Here is a 20,586-nt window from a genome sequence, read left to right as displayed (position 1 = left end):
ATTTTAGATTAAGTCTCTTGTAAATAGCATTTCACACATTTAACCAATCTATCCTTGTGGTCATTCAATTAGAGAGGTTTTTTTTTTTTTAATCCACTTTACATTATTGGGATTACTGATATATTCTTATTTATTTTTACCCTCTTATTTTGTGCTTGATGAAAGAAGACAAATAGATGACCAATAAGCAAATAAAAAAATTATTCATTATCATTAATCATTAGGGAGATGCAAAGTAAAACTGCAATGAGATATCACCAGTATCTATCAGAACGGCAAAAAACAAAACCAAAAACAACCTAGACAACACCACATGCTGATGAGGATACAGAGCAACCAGAACTTTTAGACATTACTCACAGAAATACAAAATGGTACTGCCACTCTGTAAAGCAGTTTGGCAGTTTCTTATTAAATTAAATGTACACTTACTATAAAACTCAGCAATTTCACTCCTAGGTATTTATCCAAGTGAAATGAAACCCTATACTCTCATAAAAAACTACATCAAAGTTTATAATGGTTTTATTCATAATCACCACAAACTGAAAACAACTCACACATCCCTAAATTTGGAAGTAAGTATGGTATAGTAGTCATACAGGGGAACACTACTCAGCCATAAACAGAATAAACTACTGATACATGTACCAATGTTGATAAATCTCAAATGCATTATGTATTATGTATTATATATAAGTGAAAGAAATCAGACTTAAAAGGCTACATACTATGTGATTCCATTTATTTTTTTTAAAGATTTTATTTATTTATTTGACAGAGAGAGACACAGAGAGAGAGGGAACACAAGCAGGGGGAGTGGGAGAGGGAGAAGCAGGCTTCCTGCTGAGCAGGGAGCCCCATGTGGGGCTCGATCCCAGGACCCTGGGATCATGACCTGAGCCGAAGGCAGACGCTTAACGACTGAGCCACCCAGGCATCCTTATGTGATTCTATTTATAGGAAATTCTAGAAAAGGCAAAATTACAGGGACAGAGGTAGGTCAGTGAGTGCCAGGAGCTGGGTTTACATAAAAAGGTTAACCACAAAAGCACAGGAGGATTTTGGTGGGTGATGGGACTGTTCTTTATCTTGATTGTGGTGATAGTTACATGACAGTAATGTTTGCCAATAACAATAGACCTATATAGTAGATATGGGTTGAACTGTGTCTCCCAAAAGTTCATATGTTGAAGTCTTAACCCTAAACCTCAATACCTCAACATATGACCTCACTCAGAAATAGGGTCTTGACAGATGTGGTTACCCTAAAAACAATATTGAGACTTCCTGTTTCAGATACTACATGTAAAGAGCTTATAAGTTGCCATTCCCATACTTAAAACAAAAAAAAAGCTGAACAAACTGAAACCCAGCAACCTTTCTTCAATCCACTGGAGACACAGGTAGGAGGGCAAACCATCACCCCAAAATCTACAGAGAGATGAAAATCCTGAGAGTTACAGCCAAGATCTGCTTACCTGAAGGAACACTTAAATGGTAACTTTAAGAACTGGTAGGGGTTGAGTATGGACTAGCATGAGATTGAGGAATTCCTGGAGGCCATAGTTTTGGGGGGGGGGGCTACCATACTATTGAGAGTTTTGTCTCTAGGAATCCCACCTGGTTCTCACTGTGAAGAGTCAAGAAAGATCCTCTTGTAGCTCAGGCAGAGGGAGTAGAAACAAACATTAAGAAAAAGTTTAGAGCAGTTTCCATAATAAAGGTCTATACTCACTTTATCAGAACCTTATCTCATCTGGGGTAAGGATATTTCCAGACAGGAATGGGGGGAGGGGAGACACTAACAAACACAATGAAGGTCATGGCCTAGGAACACAGGTCCACCAGAAGACTGAGACTGAATTATAAGATTATAGATGGTTTCCCTTCCCTGATACTTTACCACCACACTAACAGGGATCTAACATAATAACAGCAGATTACAGGTGAAAGAGTTACAAGACACAGATTCTTTCAAAGGAGGAGCTCTTAGGGAAACCCAAAGACAACAGGGGAGACAAAACAAGGAAACTAGAGGAATCTGAAGCCTTGGCACTTATAGCTACAACAAACATTAAACAAAGCCCAACTCCTAGCTAGTTTAATATAAAAGCTCACACTAAAGGCCTATTTAATTCAGTTACTATTACCTAATACATTGCATCTTGCTCTCAAAAAAAAAATTACAAGGCATACTCAAAGAAAATCACAGTATGAAGAAATAAAACAAACATCAGAACCAGACTCATATATGATAGATTTTACAATTATCAGACAGGGAGATTAAAATAACTATGATTAATATGTTAAGAAATCTAATGAAAAAGTAGACAACAGGGATGCTATGGTGAGTGCTGTGAATTGTGTAAGACTGATGAATCACAGACCTGTACGCCTGAAACAAATAATATGTTAACTAAAAAAAAAAGGAATGATGAGGCTGTAGCAAGAAAGGAGCAGAACCTGCAAGGGAACTTTAAATAGGCCTTGAAGGGACAGGAGCACGGAAGCCAGACTGCCTGATTTCATATTTCTAGCTGAACAGATTACTTAACCGCTATTTACCTCACTTGTGCTAATTTAAAATTGGAATAATAATAGTACCAGTCATAAAAAGTTGTTCTTAGGGCACCTGGGTGGCTCAGTTGGTTATGCGACTGCCTTCGGCTCAGGTCATGATCCTGGAGTCCCGGGATCGAGTCCCGCATCGGGCTCCCTGCTCAGCAGGGAGTCTGCTTCTCCCTCTGACTCTCCCCCCTCTCATGTGCTCTCTCTCTCTTTCTCTCTCTCAAATAAATAAATAAAATCTTTAAAAAAAAATAAAGTGCTTTGCGGCATGAAGATTATTCAAAATGCATGAAAGGGGGAAAATACAGAGATTATTTAGAACACAAGAGGGTTTTATCTTCCTGCTCCTAAAAAGATATCATTATGCCATCATATTAATAAAAAGGCAGAATAATGTCAAAATAACCTATTCTGACTCCATGTCTCGGCAAATCACTTGAGGGAAAGAGGTTTCATGTGCCATTACTGTATATACTAATATGGTCACTGGACTCAGCGGGCCACTAACTTAATAGAAGTTAGTTAGTAGAGAACAGCAAATATTTAGAAGCTCAGTCACCAGGATCCTTGCCTTTACAAAGATACAAGATTCCAACCCTAATCATCCTTCTACAATTCTGAACTTAAACTGGACTAGGGGGCAATGCTAGTTACTACTTCTAAATTATAGCAAGATCCGTTTAGTGTTATAGAGAACAATTTAATTTTCAAGTACATACTGGGTTCTAACAACTATAATGGCAAATACCACTTATTTCAGAAATTTGCAAAGTACAAAGAAAGAGACTCTAATTTTAACACAAACTAATTTATGACACCTTTCACAAACACGTAAACCACAGAGACACTGCACCATATTCAGCATCCCTGCTATACTGAGGAAACTTCAAATATATGTAAATGTAAGCCAAAACTCTTAGAAAATCTCCACATTAAAAAAAGAAAAGTAGTGCTTGCTTTGGCAGCACATATACTAAAATTGGAACGATACAGAGAAAATTAGCATGGCCCCGTGTGCAGGGATGACATGCAAACTCGTGAAGCATTCCATATTTTAAATAAATACATAAATAATAAAAATAAAAATAAAAAAGAAAGGTATCTGCAAAGTAGTATAAATAGGTAAATAGCTAAAAGGGAACTCAATTATGATTTCCCATTGAAAGTAACTGTAAGGAACTTATGGCAGATTTTGCATGTCATTATAACCTATTGAAAAAGTATTTTAAAATATTATTTCATGTACTATTGCCACAATGCCAGGGATTTCCCTCAAAAGAATCTGGTAGAAATGGAAGGGGGTGGGAGAAATATAGGAATGGAAACATGATAGTTCATGAATTGATAACTGTTGAAGCTGAGTAAGGGGCCTATGGGGGTACATTATCCTATTCTTCCTAATTCCATATAGGTTTGACATTTTATCCGTAAGAAAAGTTAGAATTATTATACACTCTTGATGAACAAATTTAATCTTCATACCCTAAAAGCAAAGAAAAACTAGTACCTTCCAATCTTTGAATTTTTGCTTTCACAGAAATAACAGCTTCAAAGGGTGAAACTCTCAGCTCAAAACATGTTCCAGTCAATGTTTCAATGAAGAGCTCCATGGTATCATAGAAAGGAAGTTTGTAGTAAAATGGTCCCACATTATCTTCATTGAAGAATGGAGGATCTTTTCTGTTATCCATTACTTTGACTTTTCTAATTCCTCTGGAATATGTTGTAGGCAACTGTATCCCAGTTCTAGCCAAATCAGCTTTGAACATTGGTAATATATATCGTTGTTCATGTTTTGAGTTTTGTACCTAAAAAAACAAGAATAATTTTTTTAACAAGACTATCTGGAAGTCTTATTCTGCCATAAAGACTTTCTGAATAACTCTGGCCCACATCAATCTGCCAGAGAGCCCCAGAATTCTTTTTAGTACTTAATTTGTCTAATCCTCTATCTTTCAAGTTTATCTCCAAAACCACTCTCCCAATCAGACTGTAAGATTATTAAGAACAGGTATATTTACAATACTTTCCTGTATCTTACTAGAGCTCAGCACATTTACTTATAATACATACTCGACAAATATATTTTTGTTAATGACATTTAAACCAATGAACTCCACACAGAGACATGTATTTGCAAGATTTTGAAAATTTTATGCATATCCTTTACTAATCCATGTAGTTTTCTAATCCATATAAAATATAACTTTATAACCACTGTACATCTAAATCACTCTGAATAAAAGAACACCAACCATGTTGATAGGTTCCTTAAAAATAGGAAACTCACTAAATAACCAATAAGCATTCCAGAGTTATCTATCAGTACAGCACTAAAATGACATCAATATTGGTAACAGACATTAAGACATAATCTTTACACACAAACATGCAATGACTAATGAATATTAGAGGTAAACACAACAGACAGAAGTCCTAAGATAAATTACAAATGTATAATTAGGAGAATAGGGACAACCAAATTGATAAATTGCTATTAATCAGTGAAAACTCTGTAAAGGGAATGTCTTGAACTTAAACTAGGACAGGTGATACACATCTTCTTGGAGGGGTAGGTATATCTTTACAATAGCTTTATTAAAATATAATTTACATACCATAAAATTCACCTATTTAAAGTCTAAAATTGACTGGTTTTCATTATGTTCACAGAATTGTACAACCATCACAATCATCTGTAAAACATTTTCATCACCCCAAAAAGGAACCCCATACTCTATAATCATCACTCCCAAATTCTCCCTTTCCCTCTCAGCCCTAGGCACTCCCTAATCTACTTTCTGTCATTTTGCCTATTCTGGTCATTTCACATAATCATACAATATGTAATCTTTTGTGAATGGCTTCTTTCACTTATAACATTTTCAAAGTTCATCCATGATTCTAAGATGTATCAGTATTTCATTCTTATTGCTGAATAATAATCCATTGTATGGCTATACCACTTGTTTATGCAGCCATCAGTTGATGGGTGTGTTGGGTTGTTTCCAATTTGGGGTTATTATGAGTAATGCTATGAGAACATTTGATTACAGGTTTTTGTGTGGACATGTTTTCCTTTCTCTTCCATAGATACCTAGGATTGGAATTATTGGGTTAGGTGGTAACTCCACATTTAGCAATTTGTGTTACCACCAACTGTTTTCAGAAGTGGTCTGAACCATCTTACATTTCCACCAACAATGAAAAGAGGGTGATGATTTCTCCACATCCTTGCCAATACTTTTTATTACCTTTTTTGATTAAAGCCATCCTAGAGAGTGTGAAGTAGTATTTTACTGTGGTTGTAATTTTCTTTCCCTAAAGACTAATGATGTTGAGCATTTCTTAGGTGCTTATTGTCTGGCTATTTGTATATCTTCTTTACAGAAATATCAATTCGGAAAAATACATTTATATCCTTTGACTATTTTTACTTTGGTTGTCTTCTTATTACTGAGTTATAAAAGGGATTTTTAATGTTTTTTAGATACAAGCCTCTTTTTTTTTTTTAAGATTTTATTTATTTATTTGAGAGAGAGAGAGAGCACAAGAGGGAGGAGCAGGAGAGGGAGTAGCAGACTCCCCGCCGAGCAGGGAGCCCGATGCGGGACTTGATCCCGGGACTCCAGGATCATGACCTGAGCTGAAGGCAGTCACTTAACCAACTGAGCCACCCAGGCGCCCGATACAAGCCTCTTAAAGATATGATTCACAAATATTTTCTCCAGTTTTATGGGTTGCCTTTTAACTTTCTTGACAGTGTTCTTCAAAGTACAAAAGTGTATTTTAATGACCTCCAATATGGCTGTTTTGCTTTTGTTGCTTGTGCTTTTGGCAACACATTTTAAAAGCTTGACCTAATCCAAAGTAATAAAGATTTACTTGCATATATTTTTTTTCTTTTTTTTAAATTTTATTATGTTGTTAGTCACCATACAATACCTCATTGGTTTTTGATGTGGTGGTCCACAATCCATTGTTTTCGTATAACACCCAGTGCTCCATGCAGTACGTGCCCTCCTTAATACCCATCACCAATGGCTGACCAATGGCTGATAAATTGCTAACCAATCCCCCCTCCCACCTCCCCTCTAAAACCCTGTTTGTTTCTCAGAGTCCATAGTCTCTCATGGTTCATCTCTCCCTCCTATTCCCCCCCCCCCATTTTTCCTTCCCTTCTCCTAATGTCCTCCATGCTATTCCTTATGTTCCACAAATAAGTGAAACCATATAATAATTGACTTTCTCTGCTTGACTTATTTCACTTAGCATAATCTCCAGTCCCACCCATGTAAAAGTTGGGTATTCATCTTTTCTGATGGCTGAGTAATATTCCATTGTATATATGGACCACATCTTCTTTATCCATTTATCTGTTGAAGGGCAGCTCAGCTCTTTCCACAGTTTGGCTATTGCGGACATTGCTGCTATGAACATTGGGGTGCATATGGCCCTTCTTTTCACTACATCTGTGTCTTTGGGGTAAATACCCAGCAGTGCAATTGCTGGGTCATAGGGTAGCCCTATTTTTAAATTTTTGAGGAACCTCCACACTGTTTTCCAAAGTGGCTGTACCAATTTGCATTCCCACCAACAGTGTAAGAGGGTTCCCCTTTCTCCACAACCTCTCCAACATTTGTTGTTTCTTTCCTTGTCCATTTTTGCCATTCTAACTGGTGTAAGGTGGTATCTCAGTGTGGTTTTGATTTGGATTTCCCTGACAGCTAATGATGATGAACACTTTTTCATGTGTCTGTTAGCCATTTGTATGTCTTCTTCGGAGAAGTGTCTTTTCATATCTTCTGCCCACTTTTTGACTTGATTATTTGTTTTTTGGCTGTTGAGTTTGAGAAGTTCTTTATAGATCTTGGATACCAGCCCTTTATCTGTAGTGTCATTTGCAAATATCTTCTCCCATTCTGTGGGTTGCCTCTTTGTTTTGTTGACTGTTTCCTTTGCTGTGCAGAAGCTTTTTATCTTGATGAAGTCCCAGAAGTTCATTTTGTTTTTGTTTCACTAGCTTTTGGAGATGTATCTTGAAAGAAGTTGCTGTGGGCGATGTCAAAGAGGTTACTGCCTATGTTCTCTTCTAGGATTTTGATGGATTCCTGTCTCATATTGAGGTCTTTCATCCACTTTGAGTTTATCTTTGTGAATGGTGTTAGAGAAATTACTTGCATATATTTTTCTAAGAATTGTATAGTTTTAGCCTTATATGTAGGTCTATCCATTTTGAATTTATGTTTGTGGATGGTGTGAAAGAAGGGTCCAGCTTTATACTTTTGCAAGTAAAAACCAATTGTCCAAGCAGCATTTGTTGGAAAAACTATTCTATTCCCATTGAATTGTCTTGGCACCCTTGTCAAAAACCAATTGACCATGAATATGAGGGTTTAATTCCAGTCCTTCAATTCTTTTTTTTTTTTTTTAAGATTTTATTTATTTATTTGAGAGAGAGAATGAGAGAGAGAGAGAGAGCACATGAAAGGGGGGAGGGTCAGAGGGAGAAGCAGACTCCCTGCTGAGCAGGGAGCCCGATGCGGGACTCGATCCCGGGACCCCAGGATCATGACCTGAGCCGAAGGCAGTCACTTAACCAACTGAGCCACCCAGGCGCCCTCCAGTCCCTCAATTCTATTACACTGATCTACATATCTATCCTTATAACAGTACCACATTGTCTTTTTACCTTTGCAATAAGTTTTGAAATAGAAAGTGTGAGTTCTCTAATTTGTTCTTCCCTTTCATGATTCTTGGTTATTCTGAGTGCTTTGAATTTCCGTATGAGTTTTAGGATCAGATTGTCTATTTTGCAAAAACACCAGTTGGACTTTTGAATAAAAATTGTGTTGAGTATGCAGATTAATTTGGAGAATATTACCATCTTGACAATATTGTTTTATAATCCATGAACATGCAATGTCCTTCAGTTTATTTAAAACTTCTTAAATTGCTTTCAACAATGTTTTATAGTTTTCAGAGTACAAGTTTTGCTTTAAAAAAAAGTATTCCTAAGAATTATATTCTTTTTGATGCTACTATAAATGAAATTATTGTGTCCTATTCAATTTGTTCATTGCTAGTGTAGAGAAATACAATTGATCTTAATATATTGATCTTGTACACTGCAACCCTGCAGAATTCATCTATTAGTTCTAATAGTTTTTCAGTGGATTCCTTAGGATTTTCTTCATCAAAGATCATGTCATCTGCAAATGGAGATTTTTACTTCTTCATATCCAATCTTCAACATTCCAATAAGATGCTCTTTATTTCCTTCTCTTACCTAATTACCCTGCCTAAATATGCAATACAAGGTTGAGTAGTGGTGGTGGGAGCAGACCTTCTTGTCTTATTCCTGACTGTAGAGGAAAAGCATTCAGTCTTTCACCCTAAGGTACTGATTTTGGCTGTGGGGTTTTCATACATAAATCTATATTGCATTGAGGGCATTCCCTTCTACTCCTACTTTAAGTGTCTTTTTTTTTTTCAAATCATGAAGGGTACTGGATTTTGTCAGATGCTTTTCTGTCTAGTGTCTATTGGGATGATCGTGTGTTTTTTGTCTCTTATTCTATTAATATGGTGTTTAAAAGAACACTGATGGGGGGCGCCTGGGTGGCTCAGTCAGTTAAATATCCAACTCTTTATTTCCGCTTAGGTCTTGATGTCAGGTTGGGCTCCCCACTCAGCAGGGAGTCTGCTTGAGATTCTCTCTCTCCTCTCCCTCTACCCCTCCCCACCCCCGTGTGCTTGCTCTCTAAATAATCTTAAAAAAAAAAAAAAAAAACCAGATTCTGATATGTTGAACCAACCTTGCATTCCTGAGATAAATATCATTTGTATATGGTTTATAATCCTTATATATGTTGCTAGATTTGCTTAGTATTTTTCGAGGATTTTTGTATATATATCCATAGGAGATACTGATCTAGTTTTATTTATATATCTTTGTCTGGTTTTGGCATCAAGGTAATATGGGTCTCACAGAATACACTGGGAACAAAATTTACAGAGTCCCCATATACTCCCTGCCCCCACACATGTACTACCTCCCCATCAACATCCTACACCAGAGCAGTGTATTTGTTACAACTGAAGAAACTGCACTGATACCTCATTATCATGCAACACCCATAATTTACATTATAGTTTAATCTTGGTGTTGTATATTTTACTGGTTTTCATAAATGTGACCACCATTACACTATCACACAGAATACTTTCCCTGCCCTTAAGTCCTTTGTAGTTCACCAATTCACCCACCCTTCCCTCCCAAATCCCTGGGAATCACTGATATTTTTACCATCCCCATAGTTCTGCCTTTTCCAGAATATCATAGAGTTGCAATCATATAGTATGTAGCCTTTTCAGATTGGCTTCCTTCATTTAGTAATATGCATTTAAGTTCCTTCCATGTCTTTTCAAGGATTGATAGCTCATTTCTTTATGACATTGAATAATATTCTATTGTATAAATGTTCCACAGTTTATCCATTCACCTACTGAAGGACATATCTTGCTTGCTTCCAAGTTTGGGCAATTATGAATATAACTGCTATAAACATCTGTGTGCAGGTTTTTGTGTGGACATGTTTTTAACACACTTGGGGAAATGCTAATGAGTGTGACTGCTAGATCTTACAATGTGTTTAGTTTTATTACAACCTGCCAAAGTGTCTCCTAAGTGGCTATACCATTTTGCGTTCACACCAGCAATGAATAAGAGTTCTTATTGCTCCACATCCTTGTCAGCATTTGATTTTGTCCGTGTTCTGGATTTTGGCCATTTTAGTAGGTGTGTAGTGGTAACTCAGTGTATTAGTTTGCATTTGCCTAATGACATATGGTATGGTAACATAGCTATCTTTTTAAAAGGTAGAACTGAGCATGTTATTTCTTAGCTCCAGGCCCTATGATGGCTTCCACAGAAGAGAATGCCTATAGAATAAAATCACAGAATTAAATTCACTCCCTACATGGGGCGCCTGGGTGGCTCAGTTGGTTAAGTGACTGCCTTCAGCTCAGGTCATGATCCTGGAGTCCCGGGATCGAGTCCCGCATCGGGCTCCCTGTTCGGCAGGGAGTCTGCTTCTCCCTCTCCCACTCCCCGTTTGTGTTCCCTCTCTCGCTGTGTCTTTCTCTGTCAAATAAATAAATAAAATCTTTAAAAATAAAAAAATAAATTCACTCCCTACAGAATAAAATTCAGACTCCTGAGAAAGGCCCTGAGGTCATGCATCTCACCTTCCAGCCTCATTTTATTCATACACATACATCATCCCACCCTGCAACACCTCTGGTACATCTGTCTTCTAATCGTTTGCACCTGCAGCTTCAGAATACATCAGCTTCTATCTCATTTCTCCTGCTTGACTCTACCCACTGCCATCCCCACACTTGGCTACCTAACAAGCAACCTAATCGTCTTTCAAGACTCAGCTCAAATAGCAACTACTCCACAAAGCCTTTTATGGTGACTCTCCTTTGTCCCCTGACCTCCATCATATATTACAATTACATTACAATCAATTTCACTTTTACGTGACTTTCTTATTCTCCTAAACAAACTGTAAGCTACTTAAGAGGGAAACCACATCTGATTTTCTGCCCTATCACCTACCACAGTGTTTTGTGTATACTGGTACTCATTAAAGGTTTGTTCAATGAAAGAGTAAATAAATATTCACTCTTTCAATTGATCCTTGGAACAAACCTGTGAGAAACATATATGGTACTACCCTTGTCTTAAGAAATGAAAAAATATTTGGTCATGCTCTAAAAGTTTGTTTGTACAAATACTGCTTTTCCATGAGAATCATGCTATGACTCACTCCAAAGTAAGTCCACCAAAGTCTGTCCAACTCATAATATACATGCACATACATGGATTTCTGCTATAGTGTGAATTTTTATAACACCAACTGGAAGTAGAATTAATTAGGGAACCTGAATTGCACTGTAAAGACTGCTAATGGTCCTACAGAGATGGCACTGCAAGAAGAAAAGCTGGTGCTGGCAGCACAGCTGCTTTGAGTGCTATAATACTATTTATCAAAACAATGAGAAATAAATATAACAATACAAAGTACTATGCTAATAATACCACCGGTGACAGTGGTAAAAGGCCACAACTCTTAAATATAAGCCAAATAAATGGCTGTCTTGCTCGGGTTTTGTTTTTTATATCTTTAAAACACTGAAATGCCTGTAGGAAAAATGAATTTTTATGAAGCTAATCCCTAACTTCTTTTTCCCCCTCATTGAAACAACTGCTTTTATAATATGATTTTGGGTAACATGTGGATTCTTAAAAACACACCTATCATGCTCCATCAAATAAGAATGTACTAAAGAATTATCAGTGTCCGTTTCCCCAAAGCCAACAGCACTCCCACCTACATAGTAGCAGCTCTAGCAACGGAAGTCAGGGGTCCGGAATGCTGAAAAAAGGCATGGGTGACCAGTGCCTGTCCAAGGAATTTAGAGACAGAAGATATAAGGAGCATTCCCTTCACCACAGTACTCTGCCACAACAATACCCCGAATATAATAAACAAGTGGAGACGGAAGAAGGTAACAGACAGATTTGGAAGTCCTTCAACCATAATGAGAATGGATAAAGCAACCATGGGCCAAAAGAAAAATAGCAACTGAGTGCAGCACTAAATGGCACTGGAACACCCACCAAAAGTTTGGCAACTAATCAATGGAGTAATCTCCAAAATCCAGAAAGGAGCAAGGTTGGTAACCAAATTCAAAACTGAAATGTGTGCCTCTAAAAAATAGTTACACTTCTCCTCAGTAGAAAACACAGTAAGAGAGAACAAAATGAGGCTGTGAAACTTGGTTAAGCCAGACTGGAGGACTAGATGATGGCAGAGGAGCAAATGAAAGTTCCAGCAGGTCAAAGACCTAGTCAGTATTAACATCGGGGCCCACTGACAGCTTCTGAAAGTGGTGTGTGGTCATTCTCCACTAAGCATATTATGGAACCCTATGATGCTGGAAAACGAGGGGCAATGAAGACTCAAAAACAGGATGGGAAATGTTGCAAGAACATCAACAGCTAAATTATACAAAAGCAAGAGCAAAAAAAAAAAAGAGGCAGGTAGAGCAAAAAAATACTTCCAGAATTTTTATCAATTTAAAAAACATACTTAGCTATTAAGAGTAATGGCATCAAAAAACATTCCTAAATCAATACCCAAAAACCCTACTTTCTTCTGAAAAAGTTCTAAAAATACACAACCAAAGACGGGAGAGAAGTTAAAGATGGGTAAGGCAATAATGGCGCTCAATAATATCACTAGGAATCGACTTTATCCTGTTGTAAAGAATATTAGCCACAGAGGGCAGTTATCTTTTAAACTTTCCCCCCAATATGAAGAGATCCAGAACGTTACGCAACCATTAAAAGCACTGCCTTTTAATGAACTGTTTCTACTAATTATGTGAAAACATGCCTGTTTTAAACTCAAGCTACAGAATTCTATCCACCACTTCATACATATGTACCCTAAACTTTAGCCTGGACTCAATTTTCTAGCGGGTCTGGGAAATGCCTCAAAGCCAACGTCTGTCTACTCGAGCCTTCAATGGGCACACTCGAAGCCCACTGGGTCACCTGCGCAGCCCGTGCTCCTCCGGGATAAACGCCGGCTACCCACACGCACGGGCCTGATCTGGAGTGCAGTGCGCAGGCTCCGCGTCAGAATCTGGCAGATCAGCACCCCTCGGACGGGACGGGGCGGGGCGGGGCACCCGCGCTGCGCCAGCGGAGCTACGCCAAGTGGAGGCGACGTCCTCGGGGAAGGCGTCGGGCCGCGCCGGTCTCAGGGCGGCGGCGGCGGAGGGGGCGGGGCCCGGCTGCCCCGCGCCGAGCGGCCGGCGCTCCTCTCCGGCCCGCGGAGGACGGCGGCGGCAGCGCGGCCCGGCTCAGCGGCCCGCAGCCCCGGGCACCCTCCCCGGCTGTCTCGTCCACTCGCTCGCCTGCCCGCAGGCCTACAGAGAGGCGCGGCCCCGCGAGCAACGCCGCGGGAGGTACTGACGAGCAACACTCCGCGGTCGCCGCGCCCCCGCCCCTTTGTGACACCGCGTACCAATCGCTCGCCAGCGCTCACGTAGCCCTCCAATCAGCGAGGGTGCGGGCGGGGGACGGGGGCGGGGCCTGGCCGCCCGACGCCGGCGGTTGCTCGGGAGCCGCGGCTTCCTCTCCGTTCCGTGGTGGGTGTCGGTTAGGAGAGGCCCGGATGTTGGTCCTTTATTACTAACAGTGGGCACCTGCCTAGGACTGAATTGGGCGGGCCGGATACCTGCCGCACGGCCTGCTGGGAGCGGCGGGATTGGCCTCTGGCCGGACTAGGGTGCGGACTGCACCTTACCAGAGGCCACCTAAGGTTGCTCTTAAGAGGCACCCCAAGTGCTGGGGTGAGGAGGGTACCGGGCAGCCCCCCTCCAGTGGGTCCCTTCCAGACCCCGTTCATGCCTAGTGCTTTCAGGGCCGTCCTGCCTTTAACAGATCCCCCATTCCCCTGCTTCACTGTTTCCTAACGTTAAGGCCTCACTGGTCTCATCTGAAATATGGGTCCATTGCGTACCAGGTTGAAAACAAGGGCAAACGTAAAGTACCTCTCTTGGTCTCCTCTATTTATCCCTCATCCAATTTACCAACTGAGAGATGCAGGCCAGGTATTAGACTGGGCACCTTGGATTGTTAAATCTCAGAGTTGGGTAAACCCAGCCACACTTCTTTTTTCTACTCTAATTCCCAAGGTGCTGAACTCAAGTGTACACGATGACAACATAAACCCTCCATCCTAAAATGGGCCCCCACTCCTTTTTCCCTCCCATTCCCCACACGTGTTCTAAATACAACCCTTACAGATTTTCCAACCAAAAAGGCCTATTTCACTAGGTGGATTACCAAAATGACAATGAACAGTAATCCCCCTCCCAATCCAGCTTCATCATCCTCATCTTAAGTCAGAGGAATATATCCAAAATGAACCCCAATATCTAATCTCTCCTATCCTTTCTCATATCTCCTCTGAGACCCCACCCACCAATTAATCTCCACAATCCAACATTGAGCATACACTGGGGTTTATGATGAGACACATCTTCAGGCTCTCAACCCTGGTTCCTTCTTAAACTCCAATACTGAATAGATTGGAGCCTGTTAAGGACAGAGATGTTGTTATTATCTTTGTATACAAATTCTAAAATAGTACCTGTGATGGAGTGAATCATACTGAATCAAAAACTTAGTTTTTCAACCTGCCTCCTCACTTCAGTCAGGGAAGAACTAAAATCACAGGCTTTGTGGAATAAGGCAGATGAGTCTGTAGCCTTGGGTTCCAACACAGAAGCTCCGTTATATTGGTCAAATCATTCTTTCTCATTATATACCATTTTTCAAGTGCTATGTAGTCAACATACAGGGTTGTTGCATATTCTCTCCCATCGCAATCCTACAAAGTTGGTACTGAACACTTGACAAAGTTGGCAAAGGAGACAGAAGCTAAGAAAAGTAAAATAATTTGCCTACACTCAAACAGCTCTAGAACCAGATTTAAATCTAGGTCTCACTACAAAAAGCCAAACTTGTTCCACTATTGTACTCTGCTTCCAGATTTTAGCTTCATCTGTAAAATGAGGACATTACCTATCTGGTAGTCTTATGGAGACTGGATAAAAGAACATGGAAAGTGCCGACCACAGGACCAATAAGTATAAATTCCCTCCCCCCTTTCAAACCTCTAAAAATAGCGATTTACATATTTTCTAACTCTAATTTCTCATGAATTTCCTGGAATCAATCCTAATGATGGATCAGAGTTATCATTCCCAAAGGAAAACTATGTTTAACAGATGCCTACTAAGTCAGACACAGGTGCAGGTAACTATATGCACAAGTAACCTAAGGAACAGAAGGTGTAAGCACCCTCTTTTGCCTTCAAGTCACTCTCAGAGCAAAGCAGCACAAACAGCTGATCTGTGAGAGCTGTACAAAATCTCCGACTCAGTATCAGCAATCCCAAGTTCAATCTTTAAAAAAGTGCCAAAGGAAAAAGTTAGTGGTTTCAGGACTTGTGAAACCAACTGGGCCTGCCTGTAAGACTGTGCCATGGTTACAGTTTGAATACTTAGCACCAACATGGCACAGCATAAGAAAACACAGACTGGAGGAGGGGTCAGCTACCCATGTGGCTACCACGCTGGACAACACAGTTATAGAATATTCCCATCAGTGCAGAGTTCTATGGAACAGTGCCGCTCTACAGAAGGACATTTCCATCCTCAGTACTTTTCCTTCCATTATCTGGGTTCATTCTGCCTCATTCACAAAATAATGCAAAGCTCCAAAGGAATGGAAATGGACACCTTAGAGCAAGGATCAGAAAACTGTGTCTGTAAAGGGTCAGATAGAAGGCTTTGTGGGCTGTCCAGTCTCTCACAACTACTGAACTCTGGCATTGTAGGGAGAGTGAAAACAGCCATAGACAATGTAAATGAATGGGTATTCCAATAAAACTTTATTTACAAAAACAGACAACGGGAGGGCCACAGTTTGCCAAACCTTGCCTTAATGAACCTATAGAGGCATTTTCAGAATTCAGTGGAATCAGAGGAAACGTCCTCCTGCAAAGAGTCCTGAAGTATATAATCTTGCATCCTCTTCCTCTATCACCTGCCTGGGCTCTAAACTAGGGCTTCTATCCATGAAAGGAATACTCCTGGTCATCTGTCTGGCATTGCTTCCTCTGAAATTCCCTGCCCATTCATGAAAGGCACATAGAGGTTTCTTCTCCAACATGCCCAAAATCATACTGTGGCCCCATCAAGGCTAATTAAATAAAAATACAGTTAAAAAAAAAAAACAACACTGTGAAATATTTATTTTTGTTTTGCAGTATTAAGCATGATTAAAACCGGGGCAGAAAACTACTAAGTATGTTGGGTGAGAAAGAGGTGAGCTAGCTGTTCCAGTATTTGCTTTTCCTAATTAAGACAATGAGTACATAAGACAGCATCATTAACTCAAGGATGTAGCTGAAGGCTGAGATGTGATACCCTGTATGCTCTACTGGCCTCCAAAGGCATTCAAAGGATCATCAAATATGTTGGACACCTTCTGCTCAGATCTTGGTTCAGGCGCTGCCTGTGAAGACCGACTTTTTGGTTTGGTTGTCTTAGCCTGGATACCAGAGGAGAAGATATCATCTTTAAAAAGAAAAAAAAGAAAACAAAAGGATTTGCTGATTAGGCAAGAAAACAGATGCTTTTAAGACACATCTACATAAATCACCAAACATTCAAGTCTGGTAACAGTAGGGAATACCAAAAACACTAAGAGTCAAGCCTCTTAGATTCTGGTCCTGACTTTGCTACTAATTAAGTTTTATGATCACATACAAGTCACGGGTTTTCTCTGACAACAATTTTCTCAGCCACAAAGGTACGTGTGTACACGTGGAGGAGACGAAAAAGGGAAAGATAACCGAACTCCAATCCTGCCCCTGACTTTACTATCTGCGACATTATACCTACTTCTACATTCTCTTCCCATTGGATTTTAAAAGGAAAGGGCAAAACAAATAAGCAAAGGGAAATCCAACATAGGAGTCCCCCTCTTTCAGAATAAACACACCTATCTTAGGCACATCAATGCCAAAAATATAAGTCTTTATGACTACGTTTGTGTTTAGTTATTTCACTGCCTCTAGTGTTTCATGATTCATCTTACTCACCTGTAATGTTACTGCTAGGATTCAATCCTACATTTTAGCACGTGTACATAAAGATATCTATACACAAATGTTAAAGGCCATGGCATTATTTTTAACAAAGAAAACGTGGCAACAATCTAGATCGCCTTCAATATGCTAATGGCTGAATACAAAGGAATACTATACAACCACTAAAAACAAAGAAACAGATCTCTAAGTACTGACATGGGAAGACATTAACTGACAAAAGGAACAGCAGAACAGATGAAATATATTCATATTTTGGAAAAAATAAGTATATTTTTCTATGTATACAAAGTTCTATTAAACATCACCAGGTCTGAAAGGATACACATCAAACTCTTGATAATGGTTACCTCTAGGGATTGTTTTTCACATTTTACACTTTCCAAATAGTATTCATCTATTACAACAGGTATCTATTACAACTTTTGTTGTAATTAAAAAAACAAAACAAGGTAGGAAGCAGGTGGAGACAAAGCACATGGCTTACGCCAGGAGTAGGCCCCATGTGGCACTACAGCAGCTGCTTTCTCCCAGTTAACCCCAAGGTCTAGACCTGGGAGAGGGAGGGGACGGAGGAAAAAGTGTGTATTCGGCCTCAGCTCAAGTCCTATCCATCAACACAGGACATAGCAGAAGGGTCACATCTAGGATTAGGCATTCGGCTTGCCCATTAATAAAGTAGATGTTATACCATGGGGGAAAATGAGCATGTTTATAAACACAGAAGATCTTGGGTGAGATATTAAGTCTGAGTTATAAGCTGCTTTCATATATAATCTTGCTCTCCTCCTGCACTCTCCCCTCCATTCTCTGAACTCCTGACACTCTTCAGTTAGAACTAACTCAAACAACTGCACCACACCCAAGGCAGCCACCGTGGCCTATTTCAGCCTGTGGACCAGTTTCTGACCCTCCCTTCATAACATCAGAATGTTCAGAGTTATCACAGATGATCAGCAGGGGGCATACTAAAATAAAAGTTAAATTATAAATAAAGGTCAAATTCTGGGATCTTTCAAATTCCTTGATGACCATCAGAACAAAAAGTTGTCTCACCAAAATAATTAGTCCATTTACTTATCCATCCTCAGCCTAACTCAGGATTATATAGCAAGCCAAAGGAAACCCACTGGGGAACATCTTCTAAGAAAGGGCCCACATAAAGGTAGCCAGAGAAATAACAGTCACTGAATGGTAATCACTCTCTGTGTCATATGTAGAAAATCAAACTTACCCATATCATCATCAAATATAGACTTGGCTTCTACTTTCTTTTTGGACTTTTCTTTTGGTTTTACAGTTAGGTCAGCAAAGATATCAATGTTATCATCAAACAAGTTGGATTCAAATGTTCTTTCCTTGTCTCTTGTTTTTTGTGAGGGTTTGACTGCTTCTGTAGCAAATATATCATCCTTGTTGAGCCAAAAAACAAGTAAAACAATTTGAAATCAAGTTGTAGAACTGCAAACTGCCACCATATTCTGGGACAGCCACGTGACCTGCTTTCTCTACCTGGAATCCCTAACTCCATCCAGATCTCTGCCTGGCCCAGTCCTTGTCTTTCTTCTAGTCCCAGCTCAAGCGCCAGCTCTGTAGAGAGGCTTTCTCTACCAGTCCTACCTGAAGGAGTGGCTCCTACACCTAGCCATCCCTCTGTTCCACTGCCCTGAGGTGTTTTCTTTATGGTAGTCAACATTATCTGAAAACAGTTTATTTATCTGTTGCCCTGTCTGTATCCAATGTCCCTAACATATTGGTCCTACCTCACTTTGTGCCTCCAGTACCCAGAGGCTCAATAAACATGTGCCCAGAGAGCGGCACTGAAGGCCTTCCTGCCGGCACTAAGTTGTCAGCTCCAGCCAGGCCCTGTTTCCTCAGGAACCAGAGCCTAAACACTTAAGCAGTACTCTGAAGCTGCTTTATATAGGTCACAGAGCAACAACACACCAAGGAAGGGGACTACAGCAACATGCTGATAAAAACTATAAAAATCAAGATTTGGATCACTATGGCCAGCCAAGAACCACACCCCCACATGAAGCAAAACAAAAAACGACTTCTGAGTAACTTTCAGAATTACTAATTAAAGAACCCAACTATTAGTATTAATAAGCAAGTAGATAGCAAGCAGCAATGAAACAAGATTATTGTAATGTATGACTCAAATGAGCCAATCCAGTATTTGTCTTAACATAGAACCAGGTCTAAAAAGGTAGTTATGTTCTATTACCTCAAAAATATCTTGTGCTTTTGAGATGACATCCTGCTGACTGTTGGATTTTGACTCATTCTTCTTGCCTTTCTGATCTGTAAAGAGATCATCCTCATCTTCCAAGAGGGGAAAAGGATTCGTTTTCTTTGCTGGTTTTTGTTTAACAGACTGGAACAGATCATCATCACTGCCTGCCTCCCCTAGCGCAGGAAACATGGGGCTCTTTTCTTTACTCCCCCGTGGCGGGTTGGCCAGGCTCTCTGCTGCCTTTGCCTTGGCTTTTCTTCTCCCCGTGGACTGAGATCCAGTGCCCTTGGAGAAGATATCTCCAGAATCAAAAAGGTCATCCTCAAGAGGCTGACGCAGAGATTTCGCAAAGGAGCTTCTGTCCACTTCAGACACAGGACTGCCTGCCCACGTTGGAATGGTAGCTACCACCGCCTCCTCAGAGCTGTCTCGTCCACCAGCTGCCCTGGGCTGTGGCTGAGGATCATCACCTGGTGAAATGTCTCCATCTGCCAAGTGTGCAATGGATCTTCTGGAGACACTCACATCATCAGCCTCACTGGACTCCTGGGCAGCCAACCTCCGAGCCGCACGGGTCTGCGGTCTACGCTTCCCTCTCACTTTGACCCGGCTCTGTAATGGCAAAAAACATGTTGATCTAACGATTTAAAAAAAAAAAAAAGTGTTCAAAACTAACATAGCAAATAATCACTGACTCAAAATATTATAAAGTTGTCTGGTCTACCTCAATCAAGATATTATCTAAGACACAGAAGAGATGATTTCCTAAAGATTTCCAAAGACATTTAATAGCTTCTCCAAGACTGCATTACTCTGAATCTTTTAATAGTCCCCATTTTTGAGTCTTTGGAGGGCAATATCTGTTCAATTTCATACAAAAGGCTTCATCTGCTGCTAGAACCCTTCAAAGTAGGCATGTTGGTACTCTTGTGCTCCACACCCTCCCTGGCTCTTACTCTGCCCTCGGTTTACATGTAGGTATCTTTCAAAACAAGAAAGAATCAGGAGGAATTC

General features: G+C 40.1%; 2 protein-coding genes and 1 non-coding gene across 7 annotated transcripts in view; 1 reads left to right on the top strand and 2 right to left on the bottom strand.

Moving 5' to 3' along the window:
* The window catches only part of ZFAND4 (zinc finger AN1-type containing 4), a 79,293-nt gene extending 65,901 nt beyond the window's left edge, over positions 1–13,392 (bottom strand). Inside the window, exons 1-2 of the mRNA XM_035024033.1 lie at positions 13,202–13,392; positions 4,079–4,379 (exon numbers count right to left, since the gene is read on the bottom strand). Of these exons, the coding sequence (XP_034879924.1) occupies positions 4,079–4,340 (262 nt within the window). The 5' untranslated portion in view covers positions 4,341–4,379; positions 13,202–13,392. The remainder of the gene's footprint in view (positions 1–4,078; positions 4,380–13,201) is intronic.
* On the top strand, positions 3,521–3,628 carry LOC117998893. The gene has a single exon (XR_004676124.1). It is a non-coding gene; the product is annotated as a U6 spliceosomal RNA (small nuclear RNA).
* A 2,699-nt stretch (positions 13,393–16,091) lies between the features above and the next one.
* The window catches only part of LOC118022977 (WASH complex subunit 2-like), a 53,722-nt gene continuing 49,227 nt past the window's right edge, over positions 16,092–20,586 (bottom strand). For all 5 annotated transcript variants that reach the window (XM_035023979.1, XM_035024002.1, XM_035023996.1 and 2 more), the window contains 3 exons: positions 19,564–20,184; positions 18,568–18,745; positions 16,092–16,800 (listed from right to left, as the gene is read on the bottom strand). In XM_035023979.1, coding sequence (XP_034879870.1) covers positions 16,661–16,800; positions 18,568–18,745; positions 19,564–20,184 — 939 coding nt within the window. In that variant the 3' untranslated portion in view covers positions 16,092–16,660. The remainder of the gene's footprint in view (positions 16,801–18,567; positions 18,746–19,563; positions 20,185–20,586) is intronic.

The sequence above is a fragment of the Mirounga leonina genome, unplaced genomic scaffold (genome assembly GCF_011800145.1).
Source record: "Mirounga leonina isolate KUSES-001 unplaced genomic scaffold, KU_Mleo_1.0 Mir_114, whole genome shotgun sequence".
NCBI classification, from domain to species: domain Eukaryota; kingdom Metazoa; phylum Chordata; class Mammalia; order Carnivora; family Phocidae; genus Mirounga; species Mirounga leonina.
This window is presented reverse-complemented; position numbering and strand designations above follow the sequence as displayed.